Source organism: Centroberyx gerrardi, chromosome 2, assembly GCF_048128805.1.
Source record: "Centroberyx gerrardi isolate f3 chromosome 2, fCenGer3.hap1.cur.20231027, whole genome shotgun sequence".
Taxonomy (NCBI): domain Eukaryota; kingdom Metazoa; phylum Chordata; class Actinopteri; order Beryciformes; family Berycidae; genus Centroberyx; species Centroberyx gerrardi.
Genome location: NC_135998.1, coordinates 14065142 through 14084509, shown reverse-complemented (window position 1 = coordinate 14084509; position 19368 = coordinate 14065142). Strand labels below are relative to the sequence as shown.

General features: G+C 43.5%; 1 protein-coding gene across 1 annotated transcript; it reads left to right on the top strand.

Moving 5' to 3' along the window:
* The first annotated feature begins 70 nt into the window (after window positions 1–70).
* mrrf (mitochondrial ribosome recycling factor) lies at window positions 71–16573 on the top strand. The gene is made up of 7 exons (XM_078287734.1): window positions 71–122; window positions 2402–2575; window positions 4126–4278; window positions 9111–9229; window positions 13643–13734; window positions 15048–15207; window positions 15692–16573. The coding sequence occupies exons 2-7, from the start codon at window positions 2404–2406 to the stop codon at window positions 15767–15769; spliced, it is 774 nt and encodes a 257-aa protein (XP_078143860.1). The 5' UTR covers window positions 71–122; window positions 2402–2403; the 3' UTR covers window positions 15770–16573.
* The last annotated feature ends 2795 nt before the right edge of the window (window positions 16574–19368 follow it).

Here is a 19368-nt window from a genome sequence, read left to right as displayed (position 1 = left end):
AACAAACCTTCTGACGCGCTGCCTCAACGTCGTCGCTCGATGATGACGACACACATAGGTGTCAAATTTGCTTTTCCGATGTTTTCCTCTACCATGCTTCTGTAAAGACATTGTGAATGAAAGTAAGTGCGAGGTTTGGAGTAATTCAAACGGTATGTTTTCCCAGATCGTAGCTGAATCGATGTTAGTTGCTATGTGACTGTGATTTATATCGGGTTTTGATCGTGGTTTTGGGCAAAAAAAGAGAAAGAAAGAGCTGCTGCACGCAACCCACCACATCGACCTTCATTACATTACAGCTGCCTGTCTGATACAAACCTCATCATACCTCATTGTCATAGTGTAGTGACCAGTCAACTCTACTACACATCAAATTTATTGTAAATATACCGTAATATCTAATAATATAATCTCTGCTACCAGCAGCCTTGTATGTCTTTATAACCTTGCTTTCCACATGTATCATACAAAAAGAGATTGGCGTTTATTTAACCAGCTGCCAGACATTTCTGTAGGTGTAACGTTTACTAGGATGGCAAGATTGTAACAGTTTGTTTGATGAAGCAGCACCGAGGCGGAGCCAGTCAGAGCATTATCAGATATTCTGCTGTATTATTTTCTATTCTAAGTCAAAGTTTACCAAAGAGACACCATGCGGGCTTACCAGCTGGCTCCTGCCGTAGGAAGAGAGGCGTGTCTGCAGCTGCTGCTCTGTCTGGAATAAGCAGGATATGAGGCTACAGTATCCTACTGAACACCTGTGCTGCACTTTTTCTGCCTGACTTCCTCTGTAAAGAGATCCATCACCGTCCCTCATCCAGCCTATCTGCTCTGCCAGAGTACGCCGTGTCATATCAGCTTGTCAGGAAACCTGCCCGCCGTGGATGCGTGTTATGGGTTTTTATTGGAGGTGGCCCGCAGTCTAGCCTAAATATTACCATTGGAATATGTGTGGATTTCTGTTAATATCAATAGTGAATGTTTTGAATGGAGTAGCACCAGATACTGGGGATGGGAATTCTGCCTCAGCTCTTAAAACAGTATTTTTTATGCACATTCTCCATAAAAGAAAACTATATTTCATTATGCAATAGAGTAGGCTTGTTATTTTTTGGCAAGAATTTGTATATATCATTTGCTTTTCTAAAAAAAATAGAATGCTTTTCTAAAATCAGACCAGGATCATTTGAAATGTTCCTTACAGAAATGGCCATAAGTACCAAGAAAACTTGGAATCTCATTGTAAAAATCCAAGACTTTTTAAGCTTTCAGTATACTTTGATAGTTTGGTAGCTTAAAATTGATATCTAAGATTATTAGTATTTGTTTTCAATACCGAGCCCTAATTATGGACTGGTTTTCTCTCAAAGTTGCAATTGGGAAAGCTTGCAGACCGTTGCTTTGTGACCGGCCTGTCTGTAGTGTTAACACAGCTGTATGGTGTGTTTCACCTTGCAGCTTGTGGGCTAGAGAGTGTAAATACACACCAGACAATAGAGGATGCCATTCAGGCTGCAACACACTGGCAGCCGTTCATAACCACTGACTGTGAAAGACGGGGGGTTTAGTGTGTGTGTGTGTGTCTGTGTCTGTGGGCTTAGTTGTCTCTGAGTGTGTATGTAGCCTGCATGTGTGTACGGCAAGGTTCAGTGACACAAGTTCACGGTTGAGATGGGATTTGCAAGGTGGGAGGCGGTTTAGTCCATAGAAAAGAAGTAGCTGGTCTCATAGTGTTGTGAATTTTCCGAATGGGAGTTTCCCCTCTAGGAATGCCTAAACAAGTGTGCGTGGGTTGTGAATGTAGAGTCAGTTGGGCCTATAGGTTGTGTGTTTGTGTGTGTGTGTGTGTGTGTGTGTGTGTGTGTGTGTGTGTGTGTGTGTGTGTGTGAGTACATGAGAGAGAGAAAGAGGGAGAGGTTACAAGTGTTATTGTATGTACTGTAGAGCTGCAGTGAGGTGTGATAGGATTCAGAAGAGCCTCTTTTCCTCCTCAATTCTCTATATTGTTAGAGCTGTTTTGGTGTATAAAACCTCATTGGTTGTTGCTAAGAAAATATGTCATTGATAGTTTTTTTTTTCCTGATGTTTGTTTTCAGTCATTTTTGCGACCAAGTCTCATCTTATTGTTGTCAAGAGAGAAGAGACTATGGTGCTGTAATGAATTAATACAAGTCGAAGGCCTACCTCCTACTGGTTGATGTGGGCTATTGCTTCATTTTGATTCATATTGTTGACGTTCGTGGTTTCAACAGATTTGTGCACAATTTGTCATGGTATAAAAATATATTTTAATTGACTGAATTCTTTCCAAGCTGGATGCCTCTGTGTCTGTATCCCTGCCCTGGTATCTCAAGTTTTACTTTATACTCTCTCTTCCTCCATCCTTCTCTCTCTTTCACAGTTATGGCCATGAGTCACTTGGGCCTGCTGCGGCCTGTGCTGTGTAAGTCCCTGGTGCGACTGGTCAGGTCTCCCGTAGCGGCCTCTGCCAGGGTCAGCGCACCACTTCTGTGCCGCCACACCCCTCTCTTCCCTGCCGCCTGCACCAGGCTCTATGCCACCAAGAAGGCAAAAGGTCAGTACAGAGATTGCAGAGACTGGCGTTCGCTTTTGTTCACATTGTGGCATCCTGGTGTTTCAGTTGGTAGATTTATATCAGTAACTTTTTGTATTTGGGTCTGACTGGCAGCATTTGCATATTGTCATCGCCTCTTTTTCTGTCCTGTCTCTTTTATTCAGTACTTTACTGTAGGTAAATAGTTCATATCAGTATGAGAAAAAGTTTAGGGGAAAGGCTAGGGGAACATGCAATTTGCTACTTGGAAAGCCTGTTTCCCAGGTTGGCATTGGTCAGCAAACCAAGAGTTTATTTTATTGTTAAAATAATAGTAATGATAAGGAGACTGGAACGGTGAATTTAGTTAGTATGTTAATTAGTTTGGCAGTTAGTTAGCCCGGCAGTCAGTCTGCTACACTATACATGTTACTCTGCGTTCAGACAGACTGAGCGGCACAAATGCATGAAACGTCAGTACAGGGAAGTGAACAGAGCTAGTTGGTGCGAATTTCCCTGACGCTGTAAAGTGAAATCCAATCAGCTTCAAGCAGGATTCTATCCAAGCGCCTGTACATTTCTGCCCCCATGCACCTAACAGTGGAAAAATGTGCGTTGGGTATTTGTGACCAGTAACACTGACCAATGACATCTGCATAAAAAGTTTATAAAAGCTAGATTGCCCAAAGAAGACACTGATCATGCTGGCTGCCAAGCCTGGCGCAAAAGGATTATAAATGCAAGCAGGATTCAATCAAAACATATAATGTTGAAGCATAGTTTCAAGTCATCTTCATTCATTCTCTCCTTTACACAAAGAAGTCAAGATAGATGTCATCTATCTTGATCTATCTATAGACCTTGCTGCTTTCTGTTGTGTCAAGGGATGCCATCACGTCAGTTTTGCTTGTTTATTTTTCAATTTTTCCTGTCTGTACGGAGGTTATGATCATCAGCTCTGTAATGAGTTTCTGTGGAAACGTGTCTCTTGCTCTGTCTGGGTGTCTCACTGCTCCCATGGAGAAACTGCATCAGCTAGCTAGAGCTTCTAGCCACAGCTACTCCCTGTGCAGAAACAGATGTGGGTTTTACACTAAGTTTTCTACCACTTACTCTAGAGTAACACTAACAGCCTCTTCTTGTAGAGCAGCTGCTGAGGAGACTTGGGGGTTGAAATCTCTCCTCCAGCCTTTCTGCTTCAGTTTCTAACTTGGTGCTTGGAACATTAAAGTGCTGTCTGAGTTTTTGAGAAGAAGAGAACCTTCCACTTCACACTAGTGCTCTTGTGTGGCTTTTATCAATTTTAAAAACTAGAAGAAAAAAAATCTATATAGCTTTATTTCTGACCAGGTTCCAGCAAGCAGGCCGATAAGACCAGTCATCCCTCACTCCATACCTCTGATCCCTCTTACTCTTTTGAAAGTACAGTAAATGCAACCAAATGAAAGTGGAAAAAATAGAGCAGAGGCTTAATTGTGGATTACTTGTTAAATCTGGTTATCAGTTTTAATTTGTGTATTGATATGAGGTTTGCCTTTCTTTCTTTCTTCCCTCTCTCTTCATCCCCCTAGCCAAGGCAAAGGGCCAGTCGGCTAAGGTGAACATAAATTCGGCTCTGGTGGAAGACATCATCAGTCTGGACGAAGTGAAAGGGGACATGACAGCTGTTCTCAATACGCTCAAAGATGACTTCACACGCAGCCTTAGCATCCGAACCTCACCAGGTAGCTACATATTTGTTCAGCCTCCCTGTGTTTTCTCTCTCCCTCCGTCCCTTTCTCAAACTCTGGGGCCTCGTGTATAAAACTTTGAGTAACCACTAAAAAATGCACTCAACTCAAAGTTAACTCAACTCATGTTCAGCCTCAGCAGTCTTGTCGAGGCCGAACTTGAGTTGGTGGTCAGATATCTGACTGGAGATGTCAGATAGGCAAGCATCAGTGCATGCCTCAACCTTAGTGTCAGAGGGAGGAAAAGAAAGGTGGAGGTGAGTGTCGGTGGCATAGCAGTGGTAGGATATGGTGACAGAGCCAAGCAGTTTAATGTAGCGATAGAAGAGGCATCGCAGGCCTGAGGGGATGAGGTTGATATTATTTGGAGCCATTTATTGGCTATACAGCTTTGGCTATGGCTATTGGCTATGGCTTTATTGGCTAAATAAAAGGAAAGGTAATATGGTAGGAAGTGATGGCAACAGCCATTGTCAGCCGTTGCCATTGTCCTCGAGCAATGCCAGGCACTCACTGTACGTAATGTTATTGTGTGGAAATACTGTATATGGCACCACAATAACAGCAATTTCAGTCTTAACTCATTGTGGTAAAGTTGCTTTGTCATAATTGTTATTTCCTACTATTCTTAACAGAGGAATGAGAAGTCTGAAACAAAGAACAGAATTGCTTGCAGGAACAATGGAACGACTGCAGGGAACTGAATATCATATCATGTACGTGTAGCTAATGTGACAGCTAGGGTTTATTATGCAACAGGCTAATGAATCTTTCTCTTATTCCATTTCATGCTTTACTGTTTGATTTCCACAATTTAAAAACGTAAATGGTGGTGCATTGAAGCAATATTTTCTAATTGACGACTTATGAATCAACTTGTTGTGAAGTGACAAGTTCTATGACTTACTGTGTTTGTTTGTTTTTTACTTTAGCCTACCTTTACCTTTTGGGTCATCATATCACCCATAACACCCAGTATATACCACAATATGTGCAGCAGTACACCAATTCTCACATTGTTTACAAACTCGAAATTTTGCTCAGAAAGTGAAAATGTATTTTTGTTTTGCACGTGCCCCATGTTTACATGAGGCCATTGCTTTTGCTTCTCTATTCACCCGTATCACTACTTTGTGAAAAAGAAAGCACTCAGGCACATTTTCACTTTTGGATAAATGTCTGTAAGTCTTCCTCTTTGTTTGCATCTACCTGACAAAGCGCCCGAGGGCTCAGAGTGAGGAGAGACCTATGTGACCTCACCTTGACCTCTGGTTGACCTCTGTTTCCTCAACTACATCCAGGTTGTGACCCCTCGCCTCTGGGCTGTAACAAATGTGAGCCGGGCTCGGGGGAGTCAGGAGGGAGGAGGGAGGGTGGGGTTAAGGGAAGCTCCCGAGGGAGGAGGCAGCAGCTACATTCAAGCTTTGAATTGAAAATGTTTGAGTTTCTACTCGTTTACCCTCAGAGTGTTATGCTTTTTAAATGAGATGGGATGATGCACCAAGAGAAAATAAAATTGCACTTTCTCTGAAATTTGATTTGCATCTGAAGCAGTCTCATTTTACATTTACACAATATACGGGACAAATAGACAACAGTTTTCTTCATTCATTTATCTGCCCTTTTCTCATCCTGTGTTGATTCTTTGTTCCTTACCAAGTTTTTCTCTCACTGCCTTCATCCTTTCCTTCAGCCATTTCTTGCTCTATCCATTGACTTTCACTCCTCCCTGAGTCATTTTCAATCTTCCCCCTGTCCCTCCGTTTATCCCTCCATGATTTATCCTTCTTTATTTTCCGACAATTCCCAACTCTATCTTTTGGGCTCTGCTCACCTGGCATTTTCAATCTCTGTCTCCTACTTTTGAACTGAACACTTCTATTGACCTACAGAAGAAATTTAGTTTACAAGGCAGGAACTGCAAGGGTTCTTCTCTTCTTCACTCCCTCCATCTCCTAAGCCCTTTCCATTGCTCTCTCCTTAGACTCTCCCTCTCTCACCCTGCCTGCCTCTTTCCCTCCTTCCCACCACCCCATCATCTTGCCTGCCTCCTCTCTCCATCCATCTATCCCTCACTGCCTGCTGCCTTCCTCCAGTCTGTCCATCCCCCTCTCTTCTGTCCAGCTGCACAGTAATCCAGGGAGGCAGCAGGACTTAGAGCTGACAGGAGAGATGAGATGGTGGAATGGAATGACGTCAGTTGTCCGTGTGTGTGTGTGTGTGTGTGTGTGTGTGTATCTCGTGTGAGCGTGTGTGTGTTTGTTCCATGATCGTCTCATCTGGCTCTCATTAAGTGTGTGTGTGTGTGTGTGTCTTCGTTTGTGTGTGTATGTGCGTGCGTATGTCTGTCTGTATGTGCCGGTGTGTGTTGGTGTGAATGCATGTGCTTATATGTGTGTGCATGTATGTATATGTGTGTGTGCGTGCACATATACATGTCTGTGTGTGCGTGTGTGTGTGTGTGTATTTGTGTGTGCATGTATTTGTTTGTGTGTGGCAAAAGCATAGCAGAAAGCCACCTTGGCCGAGGGTAGAGAGCTATGCAGAGAGAAGGGATTAATATTGTGACCCATTCGCTGAGTCTGGCTAGACACACACACACACACACACACACACCTTATTATGGTTTGTCACTGATGGGTCCTCTGGCCTGAAAACTAGTCCTGTTTCCATGGCATTGAGGCAACACACTGTAAAAGTAGGAAAATTAACTTTTTTCCAGTTATCAAAACACCTTTAGGCATAGAACAGGTTGAGGATACAAGGGCTAGTCAAGTTTTGTGGATATGAAACTGATGAGGCATCAGAGTAGCAAAATGTTTGACGCTTATTTGTAATATCTGTACATACATATTTAGAATTATTTGTACATGTGGTGTGCTTACCATTAGTTTTACAGCTTTGATATTTGAATTATATTCCCTTTGCTGGTAGTCTCACAAGTGACACAAGATGTCATGAGCTGATCGCAGCACATTCATTTGTCTGTTTATTACAACTATGCGTATACCTGGGTGGTCCATGAACCTGAGACCAGCTGATTAGTGACTCATCTACAGTACCATAATTTGGCTGTGATTCTAACTATAAATATTGACACTTTAGTCGTGCATTAGCCCTACTGTGCACAAGCAAAGTGTTTTATAAGCTCTTAAATAAGGTATATAGGTAAGGAAGTCTAAATCATCTTTGAAGTGAATTTTAAATACATTGGACTATATCAGTATAAGTGGCCTAATTTCTAATATTTCATACTCCTCCTCCCCCCTCCCTCCCACCTCTGTGGTTTAAGAAATGACTGTCTGTCTGTCTGTCTGCCCTCCTAAAGTAGTAGCAGATGTGTAGGCAGGCACACACTGTCCGGGCACAGGTAACGCAGACAGACAGGCAGAAGGTCATAGACAGAGACATACATGCAAAAAAACGGTTGGCAAATACACATATAGGCAGTATGAGACAGAGAGGGAGACAGGCGGGTTTGAAGCCACACACAAATGGACATCTTAAGTCAAACAGGTAGACGGAGTAATTGGCAGCCAGATCGACAGTATGCCAGTCAAACAGTTGAGGTGTGACCTCTGAATGAAAGGTATTCATTCCATCACATCATTTTATTTTTAATTTCTTCTTCTGCATCTAATCTCCAACTGGTAAATGTATTTTTTGCCCCTTTAAATCACAGGATAAATTGATTGTATAGAGAAAATTACACCATTGGCTCACCTCCCCTTCACCCCACCACACAGACACACACACACACACACACACACACACACCACTGCAGCCCCCACTGGGCAAGGAGGGAGGGAGTGATGTAAGGCAGAGGTGGAGAAGAAGGAAACAACTGCATCTGAGGTTAGCCAGATGGGGAGAGAGAGAGAGAGAGAGAGAGAGAGACGGGTGGATGGATGGAGCGAGGGAGGGAGGGAGGAGCGGGGAGACAAAGAAAGAGCATAAAGGAGGGAAGAACAGAAGTCAACTCATGTTGGCAAACACATCTTTGATTCCCTCACTGTAGGCAGTGAGGAGAGATCATAGATCATGGAAACTCTCACACAGCCTGACAGTCAGCTCCAGTTTATAACACATTACCAACTACTTACTTAATCATCGTGTCTTATTCTGCGGCTTGATAGTTCTGATCATTCCAGTGCATATTATCTTTTTTTTTTTTTTTCAATATATTTTACACACATTTTTTATTAGCACACAAAGGCCCCTCCCCCCTCCCCCATGTGCTCCATCCCACCCCCAACCTCATGTACCCACTAAAGAAAAAAAAAGTAGTTTTACTTTTAGTCACTTTATCAATTACAGGTCATGAAATAAATATACCATTGCCAATGATATTATTAGTATTAGCATTAGCATTAGTATTAGTGTTAGTATTAATTATTTCCTTTGTTCGCTCTCATAGCTTTCCTGATTGACGTTTCGTGTGTGACGTTTCAATGTCAGACTTGATTACTTATTTATTTAGTTAGTTATTGAATTTTTTGTTAATCTATCTGTCTGACTGAATGACTGATGACTGCCTGGTAAAGCATATGTTTACATTTGTTTGAAAAGATTTAATGACATCAAACCAGGAAGCCACCATATTTAAGCACCCAGCCTCTACCGCTGGTTTCTCTTATGTGTGTCTACTCATTATTTTCCTAAACTATGGGACAAGAGCCAGAGTCGGTGTGGCCTTATTACACATGGCTCTTCACATGGCGAGAGTAAAAATAAGTCTTGAGTAGCCAGGGAGATGACCTATGCTTCAGATTTAGGTTTTGGGCCAAAAATAAAAACAAATGCTCTGTCTCTCTGCGATGCTTTAGGAGCTCTGGATCACATTGTGGTGACGACTCAAGATGGGAAGTTCCCTCTCAACCAGCTGGGCCAGATCTCCATGAAATCTCCCCAGCTCATAGTGGTCAATATGACCAGCTTCCCCGAGGTAAGGAGATCTCACAACACACACACACACACACACACACACAGAGTCTCCCTCTCCTCTCTATCCGTCTCTGTTTGTTTCTTATGGACAAACTCAGCTTTAGAAAAATCATCTGCATAGACGGACCGACTGTCTTCCACAGAACTAGAAGTCAGCCAGACCAGAACTCTAATCCTGACCATAGATCTCTGTGTAAATGAAACCTGACCTGCCTTTCTCGCTCCAACTGTGTCTCAGATGCTAAACGATCGATCACTCGGCGAGTCCTTTGTTCTGGGGTGAAAGATAGCAACATGGACCTAAACTCTGTGTGTGTGCGTGTGTGTGTGTGTGCGTGTGTGCACTGAGGTGTGGTTATGTCTGTGTGTGAGCTGTCACAGAATAGGAAATGACCTCATTTTACCCTCAGGTTAGGAAGGAATGGATTATTTTTCTTTTTTCACTCCTTTTCTCTCCCTCTTTTCCTTCTTAGATGATACAATGCGATACTAATCAGGGCTCCAGAATCTAATTTTGACCACGGGGGGAAACAAAACTTTTTAGGGACCAGACTTTCTGGTGGACTGGAAAATTTGAAGTGGGCCTTTTTAACATTTAACATTACGTTATGCGATCACATTTTATCTTTGGGGTACATCAGCACCACAGTCCGTTATAACTGATGTAATTGGCTTTCCTTGCTTTCTCAGTTGAGCTCTCTTTGATCTCATGATACAAGCACATGACGTGTCACTGTCATATGTTTTCTTCATGTCTAACCCGTTCCTTAGAAGAAGTGTCTGTCAGCAGATTTGATGTGGTACCCTCCTTGTTCGATGATTTATCATTGCCATTGTTAAAAATAATAAGTGCTAATGTAGCACTAATACTCTTCTGGGACTATGGAGAAGACTCCCCACATTTTGTGCTCCAGTATATCCGTTTTCTGCCAAACCCTGTATGTCTACAAATGCAGCTTTTCAGGAATTCATAAGAACTAGCTAATCTTGCCATTTAGGCATAATTGATATTTTACAATGCATGTTCAATGGCATTTTCTTCTTCTGGGGGACAATGTTACCACTTGTCTATTCCACCTAAAAAATGAGACAAAGACAATTTTTTTGCAAGATGCAGGTGGCAAGCAAGAGTGCTCACACTTTTTTTTCCTCCATCTTCTATATTTCTACCCATTACCTTTTTTTGACACTGAACCTAGTGGTTTCAGTGGGTTCTCCTTTGCGTCCATATCACAAAATCAAACGTGAATGTAAGTATTTATCAGCACATGTGGCCATTCAGTTTCCTACCTGAATCAGGCTGAATCACCCCCCGGTAAGTATTGCTCCTTCCCATTACTTCACACACGGACTTCAACCACGGACCACACACACAGACAGACACACACTTAGTACCCTACCATACCCTACGTTACCCACGTCCCACACGGAGGTGAGTCCACAGTACCCAGAGCTAATAGGCTTATAATGATGCCTATCCATTACCTAGCACTCCAGAGGCCCTACCATTGTTTTCCATTCATTCATTAACAGGAGCCTGGGAAGGAACAGTGGAACTAACAACAACTACCAGAGGCCGGCAAACACGCTTAGATCAGGGGGCAAGGCGGGTGTGCGTGTTTAGGGTGAGAGTTAGCGTGTTAAGAGTGCGTGTGCATGCTTAGAAATCACTTGCAGAGCATCAAACCACATTGTTAATAAAGTGTTTTCTTCAGGACTCCCCTTTTACACACACACTCACACACACACACACACACACACACACAGACTCGCACACATTCCTCTCAGCTCCCCTCTTTGCTTTGAACCGGGCCGTCAGTGTTTGATGTGAAACTTCAGTGTAATTTCTCTTCCTCTCCAACATATTAACCAGAACCTGCCTGGCCTTTCCAGAAAATTCCGCTCGGTTTTCCGTAACCACCGGAGTGGTTGTTGGAGAGGGGAAACGGTGATGAATTTGATGCTGAGAACAATCAAACATAGGTATGGGTTGAATCTATCACCCCACACTCAAAGAGAGCAACCAGAGAGCCGTAGAGGGAGGGATGGAGGGATGGAGGCCTGCAGTCCGGATGATTCTAACAAAGGAAAAGAAACGGGACCCCAGGAATTAATTTAATACATACAAATAAATTCCTTTAATCTCGCTGCCATTTCTTTCCCCCAGCGGAAAAGGCCAGAAGGAGCTGTCGAGAAAGGAGAGCAGGGTAGAAAGGGGAAAAAAACATGATATGCTGTTTTGTTTTTTTTTTCCTCACATTGCACATTTGCACCCTTTGTAATGCTCAGCTAAGGGAATTGTCGTGCGGTTGCAGAAGAGGTTTGAGGAGTGTGACTTTGTTTTCAGTGGTTCAAAGGATTTGGCTTTCTCTCCCTTCTCTGTATGCGTTGTTTAACTGCAGCTCTCTGGTTCTGCTGCAGTGATTGCTGGACCAAAAGATTGTGTTGTATATTTGGTGGATAATGTATTTATTTTTCACATATCCGCATACTGTTTAATATTTGCTGTTGAGTCATCGGTAAAGCTTTTCCTGCCTGCTGGCCTGCATGCCTGCCAGACGATTGAGAAGGAAGTCACACAACTTTCAAATATAATTCAAATAAATTCATTAAATCAAATCTTATATATCATTAGTATTCTTGTGCTATTGTGTAATTGCATACCAAGACCCCTTAACAGCATAATAACCTATTTGTCTCAATCCACATTGTGTTTAGGTATGATTTTGCGTGTCCACATTGAAATCGGATCGCTCTTTCCCCTCACAATACGCATATTGCCGCGCTTGTCACTTCCCTATGAATATTTACATCCTTTATAAAGATGCCAGATGGTGTTTGGGAAATGTTAGCTGCATTTTTCTTACTTCTTGAAACAGAGGAAGAAGCCCTCTTGGACAATAGCTGAGAAGAATGAATGTTGTCATCACTGTTGATAGTTTTGTTCGACCAAATTTACAGTAGACAACTGTTCTCTTTCTGTTCTGTTTCTGTTGTTTGTTCTAAATCCATGACTATCCTGACTCCTTGTATTTCTGTTGATGTAGTTGTTCTATGTAGATTGGAAATGTATTTGCATTTACACTTTGGTATTAATGTGGGCAGATGTGTCTCTAACCACTTATGGAGGAGGCTTTGGGTGATCGGATCATCGATGTGTCTAGGATGTATTCACACCTGGATCCACATACAGTGCAAACAATTCATACATGATGATGTCAGATTTAAAGGAGGTCTAATGTCCGGTTTCATTCAGGCATTAATTAAGCTGTTGTTCTGACAAATGCACTCTCCTTAAGTTTTTCTGACACTCACCATTATGTCACCATTACATCTAAAAAAAAAACACATGATATTCATGTTTTGGAACACATGTAACATAAAGTCTGTCTCTTCTAAACTCAAAGTGTTGACTCCTGTCGCCTGCCATCTTGGTATAGCCCAGTACAGAATACACTTCCCTTCAAAGCTGCCGTAGCTCACGTGGTCCTCTCCAAAAATGTAACTGCATGTAGGGCGACCAAAGAGTGCAAGAACTGTGATTGGTCCGCTGAGCCGCTTCGCTTTTTCTCCATGGTTTGTTGGCATGGAAGTACTAAAAACTTGACACTGCCATCTAAGGTTTTCGGCGGTCTACGTGCAGAAACACCAGCGCAGAACTATAAAATATTCGCACCACCGTGGACACCGCAAGCAAGCTCCGGCGTCACTTGGAGGCAGAACTATATCCCAGCCTTAAGGTGTATACACGTCCTAACTGGTGTCTGTTGATCTGAATAAAATCAGAGTACTCCACTTATATAACTGCGATACTGCTTACTCAGACTAAAAGCATAATCACCTTAATATAATCACAGTATGGTGTTTCCATGGCTCCTGACTTACTTGCATTATTGCCTTAATCGCATTACAATCACATTATTGTTTTGCGTGTAAACATGGCCAAAAGCTTCTTTTATATTCAATAACAAAGATGCCAGAATGGATTCTAAAAATTAACACACACACACAAACTCATATGCACACGTAATCTCACACTCTCTCTCCATCTGTGTGTGTGTGTGTGTGTGTATCTGTATCACATACAAGCACACACACTCCAGTGGGGTCACCAGGGGTCGGTGCCCTGCCCTGCAACCTCTCAGTCCTGTCCCACAGGGCCGAGCGCTGACAGTGGCCCAAGGCACTTCCACACCGCGTGGGCTTCCCCTGACACCGCCCCCCTAGACACACACACACACACACAGACATGCACACACTACATACACAACGACACCTTAATGATTGCCAGCTGGGGCCGGGGCACTACCTGCAGTTGTCTGGTGCTTTTCCATTCACCCTGGCCCTAGAAACTAAGCACATATCCACTTCTGTGTGTGTGTGTGTGTGTGTGTGTGTGTGTGTGCACCCCCAGGCCACAGCGGCTGCCACCCGTGCCCTGAGAGAGGGTGGTATGAATCTAAACCCAGAGGTGGACGGGACTATCATCAAGGTGCCCACTCCCAAGTGAGTCCCACACACACACACACACCCACCCAAGGGCTAAAAGGCTTTCCACCTTTTAGTGCTTTCCCTCTTTTTCCATCTTTTTCTGTCACTTTATCTCTGTCTTCAGCTCTCTGTTTCTCTGGTCTTTTCCTTCCATTTTTCATAAAACTATATTTTAACTCCCACTCTTTCTTGTTTTTTTTCACCCCATTAATATATTCCCTTTCTTTCCCTAGTGTCATGTACTGCAAAGCCACGCTCATGTCTCCATGTTCTTAGCTGTTACTGACAGTTATTTGACTTGTACTTGTAGATGTATAGAGAGACCCCCGCTGTGTTGATTTGAGGGTCGGGTCACTCTCTCTCCTCTGTTCTGGCCTGCTCTCTCTCTCTCTCTCTCTCTCTCTCTCCCCTCTCTCCTTTTCTCCTCTGGCCTACGCTCTCTGCCAAGTCAAACAACCTCACACAACATTATCCGTCACTCATGCACTCACTAAACCACCGGGCGCATGAGTGTGTGTGTATATGTGCTTTCATATACACGTGCGTGCATGTGATGCATGTGCACATAAGTCTGAGTCTGTGTGTGTGTGTCTAAAAGCGTGTGCATGCATGTGTATACGCCCATGTATGTGCATGTGTGTGTGCCTGCCCGTGGGTCCGTGTATGTGCGTGAAGCAGCAGGTGTTAGTCTGGCAGAGGAGGGACATAAGAGTCAGACTGCTTTCCCCCTGCAATCAGTCTCGGCACGCACCGAGCCTCCATTTGCATTTCCAAAGACAACGCGCTCCTTGATTGGCCCTGGAATTAGTAATTAGGCCGTATTGTTTGCGGTAAATAGACACTACCCCCGGATTGTTTGCAAATAGTCCCCGAGGCAAAAACAAAAAAAAAAAAGCCAATTAAGGAAAGAGAGGGAGAGTGAAATGGGAAGAAGTGTTTTCTGGGCGATTGACTGATGCCAAGTTATTGGTTTGATGGACATCTCAGCTCCGGTCTGTGACCTTGGGAAGTCATGGCTTGGTGAAATCAGAACTAAACTGAGTGGACTTCATGCCCACAAACAGACTTAATGCCTGCATGTGCATGTGGTGAGGTTGTTGTTTTCATTCATGTGTGCGTGTGCTTGTCCATACTTAAGTGTGTGTACCCAGGCTTGAGTGTACAACTGCGTTTACAGTGTCTACTACAATATCACTTGTAAGAAGCCGTTATTTGTCGGTGTCTCCCAGGGTTTCCCTTCTTAACGGTCTCCCTTTTCTGTCTTCCTCCCTCTCTTTCCATCTCCTTCTCTCCCATCTCTGCCCGTCTCCTCTCCCCTTTCCCTCCAGAGTAACGCGGGAACACCGTGAAAACCTTGCCAAGCTGGCCAAACAGTTCAGCAACAAGGCCAAAGACTCGCTGAGGAGAGTGCGCTCTAACGCTGTCGCACAGGTCAAAAAGGCCAAGGAGGGACACTCAGAAGACACCATACGACTCATAGAGAAACAGGTATGAGGGAGGGAGAGGAGGAAAGATAGCGAGATGGATGTTGCAGCGCTTAACCCAAAAAGAGAGAAATGCAGAAGACTTCGTATAACTGGTGCTGTAGGTCAGATTTAGGAAGGGAGGTATGAAGGGATGGTGAAACAAATGGATGGATGAGTCACATAGCCCAAAGGGTAAAGGAGGGGACTCATAATTAGAGCCCGGCAAGGCTTGACACATCTCTTGAAACATCCTAAAAATAAATTGCCGATGACAGTATTTTACAACCATATTTTTGAACCCAAGACTGCCTCCATACATGAGCAATTAAGTGAAAAATTCAGGTCTAACCAAACTGAGCCCATCAGTCCAGGCGGATCCTGTCACACTGGAGCATAAATGTCAAGCTCTAACAGACATTTTAGCGAGTCAAAAGTGTATCCAAAAAGTGTATTCAATTCTTACCATGTTTTTTTTTTGTTTTTTTCCTTTCTCTCTGCGCTCACAGCTTCAGCAAATGGCGGACAACATAGCAGAGGACATTGACAAACAGCTAGCAACCAAGACCAAGGAGCTGCTAGGCTGACTGTGACGGTCTAAAAAATATTTTGATACTGTACTGTCTGGTTGTAACTGTACCTATGGATGGGAACACATAATAGCAGCACAACATGTTGATATCATGTTGATAGTAGAGAGTGGCTGAAGAGTGTTTGGTACGTGTATGTAGGTAGCTTTTGAACCCCACCCTCTTGAGGAGTGTAACTGTCTGAGAACTTCACACACAGGAATGGGTCTTGGTCTAATAATGCATGTTTGGATTCTGCTGGCAGATATTGGGGTTCAGTTCCTGCCCACATTACTGGCAAAGTCCCGTTCTTTGCTGCTGGGTGATATCTGTGTTTAACTGTCAAAGCGTAAACAGAAATTGGCATGGAAACAACAGCGACGGACTGCCAGTCACCTCCCTCCTCTTCCCTCCTCCCTCGTTACTCTTCCTGTCTTCAAACAAACACGGAGCGAGGGATGAATGGACTTTTAATGGGATTTGTGGGCCTCCTCCTAATCAAACTCCTTGCCACAAGGGCTGTCTGTTTATATAAAACAAGCGCACCCGTCTGAATGTAAACTGGCTGTGGGTTTGTCTTGGTGGCGAGAGCGAGAGAAAGGGAGAGAGTTTGTTCCAGAAATGCAGGAGCCGCCTGAACAGATATCATTAGCGTGTTGCCAAACATTTGTTTCACATTGATTCAAAGTCTGTAAAAAAAAAATGCACTTGAGAAAAAAGGTCTTTAATTTCTGCCCATGTCTAGGATTGATAATATGGCTACTCTCTCTAAACACAATAAAGCAGGAAAAGTAACATTATTGATGGAGTCCATTAAAGAAACAGTGCTTTGTACCTTGTGCGTCATTTCTCTCTCTCTCTCTCTCTTGTTTTCTTTTCTTTTTCTCCTCTTTTGGTTTGAAATCCCCCCTCCATTAGTTCGAGTGATAATGGACTTTTCCTGTGTACAGACCTCTAGGCCCTTGCTGCTGGCACCACAATTGTCCATTAGGCAAAGAGGTTTTTAATGCTGTGCACTTGGCCCTCTCTGTCCTTAAATAGCTGTGTATTTAAAGCCATGGTCAGGAATTGTTGAGTGAGTAGCTGTTCCGACTGGATCAATAACAAGAAGTGTCTGAGTGGCCAAGACAAGAAGGTCGAGGGCCTTTTCACTCCTCTGCTGGCAACTTCTACCCAGAGCCATGGACAGTAGAGACACATTTAAGACTCTACTTTCATCTGTCCACTGTTCATACCAAAGAGAGGCTCTCTATAATAATATGTGGTTGGTGTCTTCATCTTTATCATGATTTGTTTTGGGGTTTTTTTTTTGTGTTTTGTTTTTTCCACTCAACTTTCTTCTGCTACTGGTCGCACCCCACATGGCAGAGAGGCTTAGGTCAAGAGCTTTCCCCACACACTTAAGGTCCTGATCTACTAAAGCCTTTCATGGGTGTAAAAACCTTTTAGCATGTACAAAACCAATGACATAACTCTTGATTGGTCAAGCAAATTGTCTGACCATTGATTTTGACCATTTGAACATTGTAAAGCTTTACCGTGCTGCAATGTTTCCAGCTACAAATCACAGCTTCATAACACTGCCATCCACCTTCTTTTCTTCTGAGTAGACAGAATAAATTGTAGAATGGTGATAACATAGAAGTGTTCCAACGTGCCAGCTGAGTTTTCACAGTGATTTTGTCATTTTCGGTGCTAGGTGATGGTTGTGGGCTACTGCAATGCCATGTTGCACGCTACAGATTATGGCTTTATTACATTTGCCTTGGCCCTCTGTCTCCCTGGATGTCTGTGCTTTAATGGCCTAAACAGACCAGAGTCGTTGAATAAACAAGAGTTTAGCAGAGGAGTGGCTGGGTCGGGACAGAGGAGGGGCGGGGTGGAAATGGCAGGTTTTGTGGTGATTCTAGGTCCATATGTCAGCAATTTGAGGGCATTGTGTACCTTGGCCTAAAACAGAGGCTTCATGATCGATGGAGGGGTGAAAATCTCCCAAGTCCCTGGCGCAGAACACAGGCAAGCACAAGGAAATTGCTTTCAGCTGATAGCTTCATTTTGGTTGACATTTATCAAGTGAATTACCCCTGTTCCTTTCAAATGTTTACTACTACTAGCACCGCCTTTAGACGTGTGTGTGTGCGTGTGTCTGTGTGTGCGTCTGCGTGTCTGTGTGTGTGTGAGAGAGAGCAATAGAGGTTTGTCTGTGTGGAGGTTCTGTTGTGTCCTTTGGCCCTTCCTAACAAAAATATACAATTCTAAATTAGTTCAGTAAACTTTTGATTTGATAGTCAAACCTTTTATTCACTGCTGGTTTGTTGAAGGAAAGATAACCATAGTTAGATACTCTAACCACCATTAACTCATAACTCTGACTCACAACAAGCATTTTGCAAAGCTGTGTTTTTGCTGAAAGCAGCCACATTTAACTTGCATGAAACAGATGTACCTTAAATAGTGTTCAAAACAGCAGCATTTGCGGACATTAAAGAGCGATTACTATAAATTTCTAACCCAGTCTATCTTCGAATTAAATCATCAATATGAATTTATGTGAATAAATACAGAATCATGAATGTTTGTTGCATACTGTACCTGAAAGTACAAATATGAAATATGGCCAGGGACAAAGTGCAACTTGCACTCATACTGAAAAAAAAGAATCTAAATCTCTGAGTGTCGCTCTCCATTTCTCTCTCTCTTTCCTCTCTCTTTCTTCACTCTCCCCCATTTCCCTCTTAGCATTTTTCTACGTCTCAATCTCTCTTTACTTTCCATGCAGATTATTCTGCGTTGCATTATTCATGTCTTTTCGAGCGCTCTGAGAGAGGCTTGTGACAATAGTCTAACCATCAAATGCTAGTTTGCCAAATAGGCCCACATTACTATGTGTGTGAGAGAGAGAGAGAGAGTATGTGTGTGTGAAAGAGAGAGAGAGTATCCTGATCTGCTCGCTCTCTTCCCTGCGTGCCGCCTGTGATTACACCCCGGACATCAAGCCCCGGTGCTCCTGCGGCAGCCGAACTGCTGAGGAGGCTGCGAAGCCCGGCGACGGAGCGGACCACTTCAGCACAGACAGAATTGGATCGATCCCCCGCACACCTCTCATTCCCTCCCTCCCTCCCTCTCTCTCCCTCCCTCTCTCTCTCCTCATCGCCTCTGGAGTGTGGAGAGTGTCAAAGTGTGAGAGGCCACCCTGAAGACCTCATCAAGGATCCAATCAGCGTGTGAATACGAAATGCACTCTCCTCTTGTGATGTGATGGTGGGGAAGACATATTGAGAGAGTCTTGTCTGTGCCACGGGAGCGAAAATCTCTGCATATGTAAATTGGACTTAAAATTTAAATGGATTTGATGTTCAGAGGAGTATCTCTGACCCTTTCGCGGATACAGTAATAGGCAGAGAGGAAAAGAATATGCGCAGATTAGCCCATTAATATTTATAGAGGGAATTGTTTGAGCTGTGCGGTGCGAGGCCTTGTTGTGCCGAGTGTAATGCGGACCATGTTTAGGCCTAATCCAGGTGCTGCTCTCGCTGCCTTTAACAGGGAAATGGCCGGCCATTTTAGGGGGAAGTTGGATATCCTAATAATCAGGTAAACTAATACCGGGCAGCGAG

Excerpts from the sequence above, each read along its gene's own strand:
- mrrf (XM_078287734.1), top strand. The coding sequence starts at position 2,404 with ATGGCCATGAGTCACTTGGGCCTGCTGCGGCCTGTGCTGTGTAAGTCC. Across the intron at positions 4,279-9,110 it reads TAGCATCCGAACCTCACCAG|GAGCTCTGGATCACATTGTG; the intron begins GTAGCTACATAT and ends GCGATGCTTTAG. Across the intron at positions 13,735-15,047 it reads ATCAAGGTGCCCACTCCCAA|AGTAACGCGGGAACACCGTG; the intron begins GTGAGTCCCACA and ends CTTTCCCTCCAG.